The following is a 15,494-nucleotide window of genomic DNA, read 5'->3' as shown; positions in this document are numbered from 1 at the left end:
TGACAAAGCAGCCCCAAATCAATCCCCCAAATTTCCCTGCTTCCGGAATGTCAAAGGCATTTTCTACTATGAAAATGTGGATTTTTAGATGCCATGTTGAAAATAAAAGAATTACTACACTTAAAAATACAAACAAATATATTTTTTAGTAACTGAACTCATGATCCGACCCAGCCTACCATAAAATCTGACCTTTGTCGTCATTAGTGACGTTTTTAAGGTCACTGGTAAAAGCTGGAATGTAGTTGGTGCAACATCAGGACCAGAGCTGGAGTCAGAGCATCCCGTTACACAAATGCTTCAAAGTATTACCCGTTTTAGTTTAGGTAATAAAAATATTCACCCCGTATTAAAATACTGCATAATGCCTATAAATCAAAGACAATGTTTTTTAATTTAATAGGATTAAAAAAATCATCCTATAATTACATTGAATTATATATTTATATTATATTATATTATATACACTAGACACCAAATCCTGTAGTTTGCATATTCACCCAAAAAAGCTGCATGATCAAATTTTGGCAGCGTTTGTTCATAATAGTTTGTTAAACTATGCTGATAAAAAGAAATGATATAAATTGATGTAAAGAGTCATTTTATAGTAAAATAAAGACAAAATGTAACAATACCTGCAACATATTGCAGAGATTGAGAGTCATTGTGAATAATAAGTAAATTGGCAGCACACTTTTGGACAATGACATATCAACACAATTTGAAAAAATACCAAGGACTATATATATATATATATATATATATATATATATATATATACATACACACACACATGAACTTATAAGACACTAAACTGTCTTGACTGAGTGTTGCTGTAGAGCAAATGTAAAGTGCTTTGGGAAAGAAATCAGCTGGTGTCGGTGCAGAAAAATGCAGCTGGTCTTTTAAACAGCTGTGCAGAATACTAAGGCTCCCTGAATCCCATGGGCCCAAAGTTCAGTGCATCAGAGCGCCCACTGGACTGTAAATACCTCTGACATGGGCAATGCCAGGCTGGTCACTGCCAAAACCTGTTTGAAGAAACAAACAAACCACTTCAGGCTGACAAAATAACTGAACTTTGGGCAAAAAGACGAGAGAGACAGTTGGAGACAAGACATATAACTCACCTGGGTATCATTGTTGTATGTGTAATCCTTGACTCTCACCCCATTGGCTAAAACATAGTGAGGCATTGAGGAGACCCCAAACACCCGCAGGCTTCCCAGCACCAGACCATCCAGGCACCCACTCAGCCTGAGAGGATCACTTGTGATCTGAGCCTGAAGCACAGAGACCATTAATATTTTTCTTTTGTCTAAACATCCTAACCCATCACTTCTGACTGACAATATTAAAGTAGTAAATCACTGCTTAATCAGCTTTTCACTTTACACATTACTCATGTCTTCCCTACCTGTGCTGCAGTGAAGGTAATATAACAATAGTTTCTTGTTTCGTAGGTGTCAACACTGTCTCCATCATCCCAGAACAAGCTGCCCCAGGCCCAGCCACCTCTTGACAAGGCCACTGTCAGGAAGAAAGGGTTTCTGCGTGAGGCTGTCGTTGTCAAAGCAGGCTCCTTCACAAGAAAATGCAGATCAAATAAAACATGATGTAATTATACATAATGTACTCTTCCCTCAAAAGTATTTATTTATAAGATGATGGGATGTCACAATAGTTATAGGTCCACACAGCTAGACATTTGACAATATTTGCCAACATTTGATTATTCATAGGTGCGCACTGCTTGTTTATTTTACACTGGCCTCAAACATGATTCTGCTCATTAGTAGTAGTAGTACAGTAGTACTGTAGTAGGAATTCTAAGTACTTTCACGTTTTTCAGTTATGTATTGTGGGTCTCATTCACAAATACTGTGTTACAATTCATCTACCACAATTTGTTTCCTAATAAACCAAAATGACTGCAAAACAAGCTGCATGTTTGGGTTTCCCCAGACCATTGATGTACCTGCAGGGGGAGAATGTGTCCCTCTCTCACATGGACATTGATGGTGTTAAGAGCAGCTGGCAGGAGCAGGTACTGACCCTTACTGTGGAAAGCCTGACCCTACAGAAAGCAAAACACAGCAGATGACAACCAAGATGGTCACATTCCTACTGAACATGATGACAGCTAACAAACAAAATACTGACTGAACATTTGGCTTAAGCCTCATATAAGCCTCATAGTGCAAGAGACAGAAATGTGAATAAGGTTGGATGACTCACACTGTGTAGGCTGTACCAAGTGCCAGGGGGCAGGTAGACAGCCAGCTCTACTGCCCCTTGCTCTAAAACTGGGCTAATAAGAAGTGAACTACCCCACAGGAACTGTCGGTCTATGGTCTGACAGTTAGGGTCAGTGGGAAACCTAAGAGCGATGGATATACAGTGAACAAAAACAAAATGTTATTTAGAAAGTGAAAATTTGCCTTTGTTATTTTGTTAATCCAGGGAAATAAAAATGATTAAGGAAAAAGAAAAGAAGACAACAGATGACATACTCCATAAAAAGAGGTCTGGCCACAGTCTCAGCAGATGTGTGTGCATGATGGAAGAGTGTGTAGAGAAATGGGAGAAGGGAATAACGAAGGTTCAATACACTACGCATGGCTGCCTGGGCCTCCTTTCCAAATACATAGGGCTCCTGAGGCTGAGGGACACAGACGCATAGAAACACACAGACAATAACAAGAGATAAAGTTACTGCTATTCATAAAACATGAAACAGATGGACTGCTCTAGACATGGTGAAACAACTTGCAGAGCACCCCCTTACAAAGAAACAAACAGTCTCACAGCATTCGGTCTGTCATTGTGGTTCCTCATAAATGGATAGAAGGCACCAAGCTGCATCCATCGTACACACAACTCCTCGGTGGTGTTGCCCCCAAAGCCACAGATGTCTGCCCCCACCAGAGGCACACCGAACAGGCTGAACTGCAGCACCGCTGGGGGGAACAGGTGCAAAAGGTCAGTCTGTGGTCCCTTCAAAAAAGGTTTAAAAAAACTCTCTGGTGGACTGATTGAACTTTTTTACCACATACATACACACATCTTTCAGAAACTACATCTCACCAGGGATGGTGTATCGAAGCTGCTCCCAGTCACTCCTGACATCTCCTGTCCACACTCCAGAGTAGCGTCCGATGCCAGGGTAAGAGGAGCGAGACAGAACAAAGGGTCTTTTCCCTCGTACCTTCATAAGAGCACTGAGGATGGCGAACACCCCAGAGTGTATACAGTACAAAGATCAAAACAAAAACCAGTACTCAATTTAAATACTCAACTCAAAACTGAAATGGGCTAATAAACATATGTGGCAACCACACAAAAGCAATTAAAATTTCAATGAGTTACCCCACTGTGTAAATCCACTCCTTACACTGTATCACATATGTTCATTTGATGCATTTTTAGATGCTTTTAAATATGTATGTGATTAGGTAGTAAATACAATTAGGATTTTCCTATCAACTGATCTAAATAGATTTGACATGCTTTTTGTAATAGTGTATTCACGCTGCCCTGTAAAGCTAAACTGATCATATTAACATATTGTTTAATTGTACTCCTGCACACTGCACTTGATCACTGGATAATCCAACCTGTGGGTGGCGTAAGCTTCAGTCAGTCCATACATATTGTGCAGATTGTAGTGAGCGGACAGCCTCTGCTGAGCTGACATACAAAGAGTTCCTGAGTTCAGCTGGCCTCCAACTACCCCTGTTTATATAAAAGTCAGACACACACACAGAAAACAAATTAATGCAAATTTTTGTATTGAACAATGAACAGATGAATGTATGTGATTCGCAGCATCTCTTACAGCATCCATATATCTATTTTAATATATTATCAGCAGTAGTTTTAAATCTGATAACGTTTGTACACATTTATTTGCTTTCAATACTGATTCACTACACTTACTGGGTGTGTAGGGTGGGTTCTCAAGATCACTGTCAGGGCAGCCCTCGAGTGAGCCCTGCACAAAACTGGCTGGTTCATTCATATCCTGGGCAAAGCATGGAAGATACACAACAAAGGGTATGTTATTCTGTTGGTGATTGGATACAACTATGAAATAATTTTTGTAACTACAAACCTGCTGTTTTTATTTCAGACATAGAATATGTGTTATGTTTTAATCTTAACAGGTCCAAGATGAATGGCTAAAGAACCCATGCTTTGTGTGTCCGTGTGTGTACATACAATCCACAAACCATCCACAGGCACTTTAGAATGAAAATCTCTGATGCAGTCCTCCCACCATTGTCTGGTCTCAGGGTTGGTGAAGTCAGGAAAGGCTGTCGGGCCAGGCCAAACCTTGATATACAATATGGCAATGTGCATGTCAACCATACTCAGGTTATAAGATAAACATTTAAACTGTTTAAAACTCACAATGAAACAGAAAACCATAAATAGCTCTTACCTTGCCTATCAAGATTTGCCCGGTAGCATTTTTAATAAAGACGTCTCTTTTTACTCCATCATCAAAAGGAGGGTATGTTCCTGTGGGGCTCGTGCTGCTGATTCCTGGGTCCTGAGGCAGAAACCACAATGCAAGGACTCAATCACAAGTTAAGAATGTGTTGCTGCCACCTTCTGGAGATACACTGTTAATGATTATTTCTTTTTAATTAATCGGTTTATGTAGTTTGTATAATGTGGGTCTACTTTTTTGAATATACATACATTCACTGATTGTTAAATCAGTGATATCAATGTTGGAGGTCTTTTAAACTTAATGATGTCACACCAGGATAAGGATGTACTTCATTCCCCTGTTATGGAACTCATCCACCATGTCTGGGAGGTCCCCGAATCGCCAGGGGTCAAAGGTAAAAATCCTGCGCTTACTTGCATAATCCAAATCATTCCACTGCACATCCTGATTGTGAAATAAGTAAAATAAAATCAGCAACAGAGTCCTATTGCATCAAAAAATGTGATTATATGTGACTGTCACATATTTACAAATGTCAAATGTTATATAAGTCTTGACATTTACAGAATCATAGAAAATGTTGTGCAAAAGTTTGTTTACCATAGGAAAGTTGGCATCTTGCATGCGTTGTGCAACGTTTCGCGTTGCATTAGTGGTCGTGTAACCCCAGCGACACAGATGAAAGCCCAGTGACCAATATGGAGGCATCAAAGGATAGCCTGGTGATAACATAGAATTTCATTCATAAATCTACTCATTTTCAAGTTGACATCTTCAAATATATATATACACCAACATATTTTACAGAATTTCCACTGACCAAATGACCAATAACCCTTTTATTTTAGATACATACGCGTATTGCTGTTGCTACTGGATGTCAACAATAAAAAGTCGTACCAATGACCTGGAGGTATTGTTGTATAACACTTTGAGGTTCAGGACCCAGGAAAATGAACAGGTCCAGGATTCCACCAGTGGACACCCAAGTAAGAGCAGGAGTTGGCTGCAGCATCACTTCTACAAAGATGTTAGGGAAGAAATTTCACAGTAATAAGTATCGTCATAACCTAGGAACCTAGAAAAATATAGCTGTGGGATGCTGTGCATCTTATGGAAAAGCACCAATTGCATTGCTATTAAGAAGAAAAACTCCATGGGCCAGGCCATCACCCTCCTGTACTATGTAGAATGGATGAGAGCCATAGAGATTAGCATCAGCCTGCAGAGAAAAAAAACATAACGAGATAAGGAAACAGACAGGAAATGGCAAAAGCCTAATGAGTATTGCACTGCAGAGACAAGTAATTACTAGTATTCCCATATATTATATATATATATATATTTAGATTTTGCTTGTCACCACTTAAGAGGTCCCAACCCTCAGGTTGAGAACCACTACAACAGACTCACATGAGGTGCCATGTCTCTGTTCCACAAAGTAAGCGAGGTCCAGTTAAGATCCAGGCAGAGGGAGGTATAGTGCTCCCCAAGGCCAGAAACAAGGGAAGAGGCTAGTATGGTGGACAGCTGAAGGTACTGGTCAGCAAACAGCAGAGGAGCCACTGTGGTATTCATACTGAACAGGCCACAAGACACAACAAACAAACACACATTACATGATTATCATCAAGGAGACTGCATCGCATTAATAAGAGTGCAGGGTTCTAGTTATAATGATATGATCCTTCTACAAGAAACAAATGTTACAAATGTTTCAAAAAGACAATGACTAAAAGGATAAATAAAAAAATAAGTAAAACATTGTATACATTGTATTAAGGCAAATGAAGTAGAACATTAGATTAAACCAAAAGGAATAAACACAGGTGGCCTAAGAGTCCAGGTCATCGACAATCAGACACATAAGACTTTTTTCCCTCTATATAATGACTTACATTACCCTTCTGTTGGATTTTCGACGAACAATAAAGCCAAATGGGTCAGACTGGAATTCAGTGGTGTAGAGAGCCTTGTAGGTATCAGCTTTGCTCTGAAGACTAGGAACACCAGCTGGGAGCTTGACTTCATACCGCGGAGATGATGGGTCCTTCAACTTTAGAAAAAACACATCAGTTCAGTTTTTTAGCCAGTGATCAGTGTTTGAAGAACAGCCGAGGGTCTAATCTCTTGATCTCAGACATGAATCGAGTCTCTATTATATTATATTTAAGCCAGATACAGAGTGCTGTACATGCTTTTTCAAACAATACCACAAAAAGAATAAAACCAATTCAAAGCAAGTTTCACTCTTTGATCTTTAAACCTCGACTGGTAACAACAATATTCATAAATCACGGACATTTACTACATAATACTGGAGACTTCATTTAGAAATGACTAAATAAATAGTCCAGCTTGCCTTTCGATCATCTACACACCAGAATATGTCAGGATGTGTTGATCACCCTAATGGAAAATGAATGAGTCAAATCACACATCAGTTTTTTCCTGAATATCTGCCAAATGCACTGGGCAGGAGATGAAGTACAGTAGTTAACCTTTACAGCACATTTTATATTCAAACTGTTTTCTACACCGAAAATGGAAACAAACCAACATTTGTGCCCTCCACTGGGTTACTCACAGTAAGGTGCAAGCTGCCTGAAGTCTCCTCAATGACTTCTAGACTGAGAGTGGAGATGTCTCTGGGGAGGTAGGAGGGCTGGGTACGACTCAGAGTGGCAGACTGACCTCTGCTGGTGGGAGTGAGGGGACCCATTTTGTACCCAGGGTACAATTTGGAGTAGAAGCACCAAGGGGGTCCTGTGTAGTTAGGCAGAGGGACATAGCAGCATCCCCGCTCCTCACACTCTGTCTGGCTGAGGACCCTGTCTCTGGCACAGTCAAACCTGCTCTCTGGGGCCATGGTGCATTTATTATCTGTTGAAGTATCTTCTGGGTGAATCCTCCTCCTCTTCACTGAACTGCTCTGTTGTTTTGCTGGATTATTACCATTAGCAAGCTTGTTGGGTGGCATGACCTCATTTATCTTAGCGTGGACTGACTTAACCAGTGTGGTTTCATAGTTTGACAAGTGCTTGATGTACAAACCTACTGACAAAGCAAATACGAAAACAACAGCAATAGGAAAGTTAGACAACAGACCCATGCCTCATCAGATCCCCTGCCAGCTGCAATCAACACTAAACGCCAATTAGCTGTTACCTACAAACGTAAGAGCACTGACAGAAAGCACGTTTTGTTAAAAGGCAGAGGAACAAGCAGCATTTGTCGACAACGCGCCTACAGATGTTAACGTTAGCAACATCCAGGCTAATGCTAAACTAGGGCAAGCGCGTTAGGACAAAAGTCCCTTCACAATATCTCATTTTAGTCCACTTCCTCATCGACAGAGATGAGCAACAAAGGCAAACTAAGCAAAACGTTATACTGTGTCTCTATGTATCAACCTACAAAATAATACCTACAAAAATAATTTTAAAATAGGCTAAAGATTAAAAATAGTTATTTAATCTTGTGTTGACTAACCTAGCAAACCTGCCTGGTCGTCCAGGATCTTTTAATCTTTTAAAAGTTTCAAATTAGAAATCAAACAATTTACACAATCTTACACAACTAGTCTCCATTTTATAATATATGCTCTTTTTATTCCAGCCTCAATTCTTTTGTTTGAAGAATGACATCAAACCAAAAAAATATAAGCAGATTTATTATATTTGTATGTGGTTATGTTGTACATACTCAAGTACACTGATGATCACAAAGTTAAATCTTTCTTCTTGTGACTATTAAAAACAATTTTCTCCTCTGATCTTTAAAAACAAAATAAAAAGTGTAAGCACACAGTAGGTCAGCTGGCTGCATTTTCAGTTTCATCTCAAGGAGAAATAGGTTTTTTGTAAAAAAAAAAAAAAAAAAAAAAAAAAAAAAAAAATATATATATATATATATATATATATATATATATATATATATATATATCCCATATCTCTCTCTTTCTCTAAAATATATGTTTCTTTACAATGCATAGACATATTTTTCCTTAATTGAATATAATGCTGTTCTTTGATGTAATATATTTGTAGAGTGTAGACATATCAAAGTAAAACACTTATTTCCAACATGGTACCAAAATCTTTAAAGTTAGTCTTAAGACTTAGAAAATACAATTCCCATAATACTACATCACAGGATCATTGTTCAAATACTGTTCACTATTTCTTCACTATGATGTTGCAGGCAACAGGTCCTCTGAACGTAAATCCCAGGTAGAATGTGATGTTTTCATTACTATGAGGCACTGAAGGTACATGAAGTGGCAGTATGCTGAATTTCTTTTTCTGAGGACCTTCAAGGTAAACTACTCCATTTTCAGTCCATCCAGAGACACTTTTCAGCATCTTGGCAATCTCTGGCTTCTTCCATGCCTCACCCCTAAACCATTTCATGCGTTTCTCAGAGACTGAGAACAACTTTGTGACGCTTTCAAACTTTTTCTTGTGAACAATTTTATCCAGTCCATTCCCACTGCCCAGGAAAAAATGGGTGTAAAGCCTTCTCTTCCGCTGAGGAATCTCCTTTATCTTGGTCCAGTAGCTTTTATCCAAGTGTTCAACAGCTGACTGCACAATTTCATATTTGGTTTCCTTCTCGTGGTCCGTGTCATACTCCTCTGGCCAAAATAGCAAGGTAAGCAAGAACAGAGCATTTGGTAAGCATTTCCTTTTATCACTTGGGAATTGATGACAGAGTGCCTGTAGATCTTTCAGAGGAGCCACTTTTTGATTTTGTGGTGACAGGCAGTTCAGAGTAATGTGGGCTGTTATGTAATTGACAATATCCCTCTGAACAAACCTGGCTTTTATTGGAGTGTCAGGGTAGAGAGAAAGGATGCACTCTAGAAGATGTACCGCATCCTTTTGGTCAGTTAGCTTAGAGAGCACAGATATCATGTTTCCACCGCCAAGTTCACAGATGAGCATGCGTTTTTGGAAAGGTGTTAGATTGGCTGGGATTGACTGGCTATTCTGAAGACATTTAGTTTGATCGGGTTCACTGAAGTACTTCCCATACTCAGAAGACTTTTTTGCCAGCCATTTCAGCGGATGACTTATCTTCTCCTCAGGACTTTCATGGGTCTCGTCTTCATCTGCACTGATGTCTGTCTGAAAGAAACCAAGGTCTTCTGAAATCCATTCCAAGGCATCTTGCATTGTCTTGTGAAGTTTCTTCAAACGACCATGAAATGGTTCCCAGGCTTCTTCAATGTCAACAGGTATGTAATCTGTCACCAGGTATTTCATACATTCTGCATGACCATTGGTTTTGTTTGCAAACACTTGCAATGAAGAGATCAGTTTGAGCAGGCTGCATCCAACTTCAACTTCAGCAAAATACCCTGAACTGTTTACATTTTCCATTTCTTCATCAGCTGCTTTCTCAGATTCTTGAAAACACTTCAGAGCTCTCAGTGCAGTCTCCACAGCATCAGCTGTATTTTGGGCTGTCTTTGGTACATTTTCAATAGCTTTGCATTTTGCTTGAAACCATTTCCTGTACACTTGCCCTTTTGTGTCAAGTATGTATGAGTTTTTGGGCTTCTGCCTGGCTGCTGTCTCTGCCCAGTGTTCTGCCTCCTCAAACTTTTCGTATGTATAATGAAGACGAGCAAGTTGTTGTGCAAAGAATGGATCATCATGAAAACGACTGAACGCTTCTTTGAGTAATTCAATGGCTTTATCTGGACTTTTCTCATCTTCACACACATGTTCAATCAGAGGAGAGAAAAAACTATCATATTCATCTCCTTTGCTTATTCTGGACCGCCTTATGAAAAGTGCTCTCAAAAATGACAGATATTCCTCTCTTCCATATCTGTGCTCAAAAAGTACGTTCTCGCGGAGGAGATCCATTGCCAAACTGCTTTGGGTCTTAGGTCCTAGAAGTTGTTGGAGAATTTCTTTTGCAACCAGTGGGTGAATGATTTCGATGGATTCAATGTGTGTTTTGTCATCTCGAAGGTGCAGGAAGACTAGTTTAGCCTGATCGCTGAGTGACCTTTCAAACTCATGATGGCGAAACTTTTCCAAGCGTATTTTTAAGGCAAGCAAAGCCTCACAATGGGACTGAGAGATGAAAGAGTTTTGTATGTAAGTGTTCAACAGTGCTACATAGCAGATGAGGCGAGTGACAACAGACTGATGGTCGATGTCTTGAAGCAAGTGTTCCACGAACTGTTGAACATATTCCTCAGTGAATTCTTCGCTCATTAAGACAAACGTCAGGATAAACTGAGGCTCATACTGTTCCTCAAGCACTTTACGTTTTCTAGCAAACTTCCTCTTCTCTTCAGGTGACAGTTTGTGAGTCACTGCCACATTCTGCAATGCTGACTCTTTGCATCTCCTCTCTGGATCATAGGATCGCCTGCAGCTCAACAAAATGAAACACAGTGTTTCATATTGGATTTTTTTTACGTTTATGGCAACCTCTAGTTCATTCTTGAGATCATCAAGATATTCTTTCTCTGAGTCTTCGATGAGGAGCAGCACAGGAACACAGTTCTGTGGATCTTTTTCTTCATATTCTCTCAGTTCAACTGCATGTTGTGCAACAATAGTAGCAGAGTATGAAGGCTTCACAACGGCACACCTTAGATCTTTCCTGTTGTTCCACAGCACTTGTCTTGCCACAGTGCTTCCACCACTTCCTGGGTGATGGTAGATGTTTATACAGTTCACTGGGGTTTGCTCAGCATTCCTTTTCAAAGCGTCATTAAGTAGTTTGGAAACATCATGATAAGCATCTCTTTCAATTATATCTCCAACATTCTCAGCAACATGCTCAGCAAGCCAGAAATTCAACCAGGTCACTCTCCCGCCACGGTAGAATTGATGGTCAATATTTGTTTTCTCCTCTTTGATGAAATCTTCACTTGTTTCATCACAATGATCAACTGTCAGAATTTCTAGAGAACACATGCATTCCTCTTTATGTGTTTCAAGAAGACATGTCCCTTTCACAACAACTGGCAAGTGTTTTTTGGAACATACTTTTATGGGTTGTAATTGCTGCAGAGTTGCATTTACATGACTCATTTTCATCCCAACAACACTGAAATTGTTTACAATTTCTGTCCTACATGATCCCTCTGCAAAGCTCTGCCACTTCTGGAAGTTCTTCTGTGATTCACAAATGCAGATAATGTCTTCATGGCCTTCCATGTCTGTGAAAAACTCATAAAAGGTGTGCAAAATTGGTTTCTCAACTGGTGATGTGAGAAGGAAAATTACCTGGAATGCCCCTTTTGGCAAGATTTGTTTACAGATCAAAGACACTGATTCCCTCAACAAAGTCATTTTTGTCTGGATCCACGTCATTTCATCGCAAGGAGTTTCACTTCCTTTGAAGTCGGAACACCCATTACAGAAGATCCAGCTAGTTTGCTCAAACAGGTGCAAGTTACTTGTGAATTCCTTGATGCTTGTGTCGCTTGATATCCTATAGCTCTGAAGGGAGTGCATATTTGCTGCACGATGCTGAAGGTATCTACTGCAAAGACCTGAAATCTTTGAGTCTGGGTCAAAGTCAAAGACACAGAACAAGCTCATGTTAAGCAGCCAGTCGATGCTGTAAAGGTCATCATGTGTGAATCTGTTTGTGATGAGAATGAACCACTTCTCCTTCTCAATGAATTTCTTTCCACTAGTCATTAGCATTTTGAGTTTCCTACCCAGATCCTGGCAGACCTGCGGAACACCAAGGAACTGGTTTTTCTCAGCTTCTTCTCTTTGAGCATCCCGATCTTTGACTCGCTGATAAAAATCACTTAGGTCACTCACTGGCTCAGTTTTTGAACCCACCCTCCGCAGAATCGTTTCTTTCTCAAACTCTATTTTGTTAGTTGACTCTTTGAAGTTTGGAAGACGAACTACATACACCTTGGTCTTAACAATACTCACTGAAGGCACAATGTCAACCTCTACCACATACCTCTTTTCTGTACTTTCTCGATCCATAACCTCTATAAATCTTGGTGGCCGCACACACTGGCGCATATGCTCCTTATCAGAAGAGACACTTCTTTCAAGGTAATCCAAAGCATCTACATAAATGTCCTTCTCTTTTACAGGGATACCAATTATCTCACCATGTACGTATCCTACATCTTCCTTGCTGTCCATTACACCAAAGTGTATAGTGCCATTTGATCTGATATTCATACAGCCAGCTGCAAATTTTAGAACCTCTTTGGCAAATTTAGCTTGGAGTCTTGTGCGATCCAAGTCAGCTGCTATGACAAAAGACTTAAATTCATGGCATGGAGATATCAGATTAAAAGCACCTGATTCTGGTTGCAGGACTCTGTGCTTTACATATAGGAAATCAATCGCTTCTTGGTCAAATGGTCGTGGTTTGCAATCTTCCTTTGAAGTCAACATGCAATGTCCCTGACCAGTCTGTCTCTCCTCTAGGACATCTTGATCTCTCAGAGAAATCTGTGCAGGGGAATCTCCACTTGTTATCGGAGGACGCTGATCTGATTTCTGCTTTGTGTTTTTCAGCTCCACTTCACTTTTTTGGCCTTTGGTGGGCTTTTTCTTCTCCTGAGGTTTTTGCTGGTTGTTGAGGAGCTCATCTCTTTTTTGAATAATCAAATGAGCAGGCCCTGATTTCATGGAAATCTTAGTCTTCAAAAAGTCCTCATCCAGTGCAAGAAGGATTTGTCCATCTACTTCTTCCTCATAGAGCTTTTTTATGTACTGCTCTTTCACGCCAATAGATTTTAGCCAGGCGCTTACTTGTGATTCAGTCCAGTTCTTAGGTAACAGCTCAGGTTCATCAGCTGTATAGTGAGAAAAAAAGATTATAAAATATTATAAATTGTAGAATCATAAGAGCACTGTCGTTCTCCACAATTAAGGCATATTTACAGTTTACAAATTTTGTGATACCTGGTAGTGTCATTTACTTAAACTTTGCATTGGAGGAGTAAAATCAATGTGTAGCTTGCCTTTGCTGCCTGTGGCACTCTGCCCAAGACAATTGCATTTGGAGTTGTATGTTTTGCTAAAACAGTCTGCAATGTCACTAACTTTGTGCTCTTTCCCTTTTTGGCTTTTCCCTGTTTATTGAAGCTGTTCTTTTCTCTCTCCTGTATCCACTCACCCCAACCGGTCGAGGCAGATGGCCGCCCAGACTGAGCCCGGTTTTGCGGGAGGTTTTTTCTTTCGTTAAAGGGAGTTTTTCCTCTCCATTGTTGCCTTGTGCTTGCTCATAAGGGATTTGTTGGGTTTTTTTGTTTTTTGTGAAGTGCCTTGAGATGATTGTATTGTGATTTGGCGCTATACACATAAAATTGAATTGAATTGAATTGCAAAACTCTTAGCACACAAGAAAAATGTAGGTACTAACACTAAAAGCAAAGATACATTACACAGCACATAGCTCCAACTACATCTTCAAAGGTATAAAAACAGACTTTTCATTTTACTCACCCATGATTTTCTTTCTCCTTTCATCACATCATCAACTTTATGTTTACTTACTATCACCTTCCATCTGCAAAAGAAAATATGATTTAATTACATAGTCCAATATCATTTTTCATACAAACTAATGATTTTTCTCTAAACTCTAAATGTTGTGGCCAAACTCCATATAAAACACTGTTAAGGTTTATACTGCTCATCACTAATTAAACAACAGTATAGACCAAACAATGCTGCTGGCTCCCATGGATACCAGTATTTCAGGTATAATAATATCTGTAATAACTCTAAATCAATCTCTAAAAACTGGTATTTATATTTTTACATAACAGACACAAACATCCCTTACATTTGCCTTAAAGAACCGAGTGGCTCATTTTACAGGTGAAGACTGTAGTGTTTCATATACTGACCTGTGGTGAGTTTACTGACTGGATGAAGCAACTCCCAGACTGTACTTCATTATCAGCAGCAGGAAATAACTGGGTACTTGGTTTTGAAACATTTGATCTGCAGGACATAAGATAATGTACCTCATTTTGACTCCATACAGATACTCGGCGAAACTCAAATTGACAGCAGCAAAAAGCAAAACAAAAAACGCGACATTTTTGCTTACCTTGGATAAATACTTGGTCCGTCCTAGTCAGAATTTTTCACACTGGGCTCCATGCGAAGGCTATAATGGCGTTGGTGCTGCCTGCAGGACTGACCCACGCTCACTGCGTCTGGGTTTCGTTTTCGAGAAAATGTAACGTACGTACCATTAGACCTGCAGTTTCCTGTTCCCACCAACCAAGAATGAACAAATAGTCAGAAATGTACTATGATCTTTGATATGGTACATACTTAAATTATTTATTCTTCAAAGACATATATGACCTACTCTGCAAAAAGTCAAAATGCACAAAATACAGACCAAATTTATCACCCACCCCCGCACATTATAGGTGAATGGACTAGTCCAACCCTAGACGTGCCCAAGACAAAAAAAGCAGCAGACAAAGGAATTCAAATGTGAACATAGCTGTTTAGTTGTCATGCAAAGGAACATGGAAAAATATGCTTTCATGGCCATCAGCAGCAGAGCAAAAACAAAGCATAGACGAATGGAGAAATTTAATCGTGTTTCCACTAAGAATAGTCAGACCTGCAAAATTATGAATGATAAAAATGATCATCAAAAAGTGAATTTTTTTAAAGTTTCGTAGTGGCTGTTTGTATTTACTATGTGTTTATGAACACTGAAAATCCAGTCTGCGTAACGATGGCTTATCTATCACACTAAAAAATATGTTTTCACTCTTGCATGCTCAACTATCAAACAAGTTATTTGTAACTGTAACAAATCACCTAAAGTGTAGAAATGTACATAATGCCATTTGCCAGTGATTTAATCTGGAAGACAGAGAGTTAGTGCAATCCAAATGAGAAAATACCTTTAGAGGGCAGGGATCACATATGTGACCTGTGCAGTGCTTTTTGTGTTCACTTTATGTAACCTTGTCAGCCACACCATAAACCAGAAAGTTATCTGGTACAGAACTTGGATTGCCTTGAGTATCCAAGGTAGACAATAT

General features: G+C 39.5%; 2 protein-coding genes across 3 annotated transcripts; both read right to left on the bottom strand.

The window, feature by feature from the left end:
- Positions 1-538: 538 nt before the first annotated feature.
- On the bottom strand, positions 539-7,851 carry gaa (alpha glucosidase). Of its 2 annotated transcripts, XM_026325937.1 has the most exons (19): positions 7,047-7,845; positions 6,358-6,515; positions 5,873-6,038; positions 5,585-5,681; positions 5,360-5,479; positions 5,060-5,178; positions 4,772-4,903; positions 4,445-4,555; positions 4,222-4,335; positions 3,940-4,024; positions 3,618-3,735; positions 3,088-3,221; positions 2,809-2,960; positions 2,514-2,662; positions 2,239-2,380; positions 1,979-2,077; positions 1,418-1,582; positions 1,131-1,283; positions 539-1,031 (listed from the first exon to the last, which is right to left on the bottom strand). In XM_026325937.1, exons 1-19 carry the CDS (start codon positions 7,569-7,571, stop codon positions 966-968), a joined length of 2,805 nt encoding a protein of 934 aa, XP_026181722.1. In that variant the 5' UTR covers positions 7,572-7,845; the 3' UTR covers positions 539-965. The 2 variants fall into 2 exon arrangements, with proteins under 2 accessions (XP_026181722.1, XP_026181723.1); XM_026325938.1 differs by lacking the exons at positions 539-1,031; positions 1,131-1,283; positions 2,239-2,380 and having other exon boundaries at positions 1,450-1,582; positions 7,047-7,851.
- A 577-nt stretch (positions 7,852-8,428) lies between these two features.
- samd9l (sterile alpha motif domain containing 9 like) lies at positions 8,429-14,690 on the bottom strand. The gene is made up of 4 exons (XM_026325306.1): positions 14,534-14,690; positions 14,328-14,424; positions 13,921-13,984; positions 8,429-13,268 (listed from the first exon to the last, which is right to left on the bottom strand). Exons 3-4 carry the CDS (start codon positions 13,922-13,924, stop codon positions 8,638-8,640), a joined length of 4,635 nt encoding a protein of 1,544 aa, XP_026181091.1. The 5' UTR covers positions 13,925-13,984; positions 14,328-14,424; positions 14,534-14,690; the 3' UTR covers positions 8,429-8,637.
- Positions 14,691-15,494: the final 804 nt, after the last annotated feature.

The sequence above is a fragment of the Mastacembelus armatus genome, chromosome 8 (assembly GCF_900324485.2).
Source record: "Mastacembelus armatus chromosome 8, fMasArm1.2, whole genome shotgun sequence".
NCBI lineage: Eukaryota > Metazoa > Chordata > Actinopteri > Synbranchiformes > Mastacembelidae > Mastacembelus > Mastacembelus armatus.
This window is presented reverse-complemented; position numbering and strand designations above follow the sequence as displayed.

Bases quoted from the DNA above. Each gene is read 5' to 3' on its own strand.
- gaa (XM_026325937.1), bottom strand. From the start codon at position 7,571: ATGGGTCTGTTGTCTAACTTTCCTATTGCTGTTGTTTTCGTATTTGCT. The intron at 5,480-5,584 runs GTGCTTTTCCAT...ACATCTTTGTAG, and splicing joins TCTTAATAGCAATGCAATTG to AAGTGATGCTGCAGCCAACT. The intron at 1,583-1,978 runs GTACATCAATGG...TTTCTTGTGAAG, and splicing joins GACACATTCTCCCCCTGCAG to GAGCCTGCTTTGACAACGAC.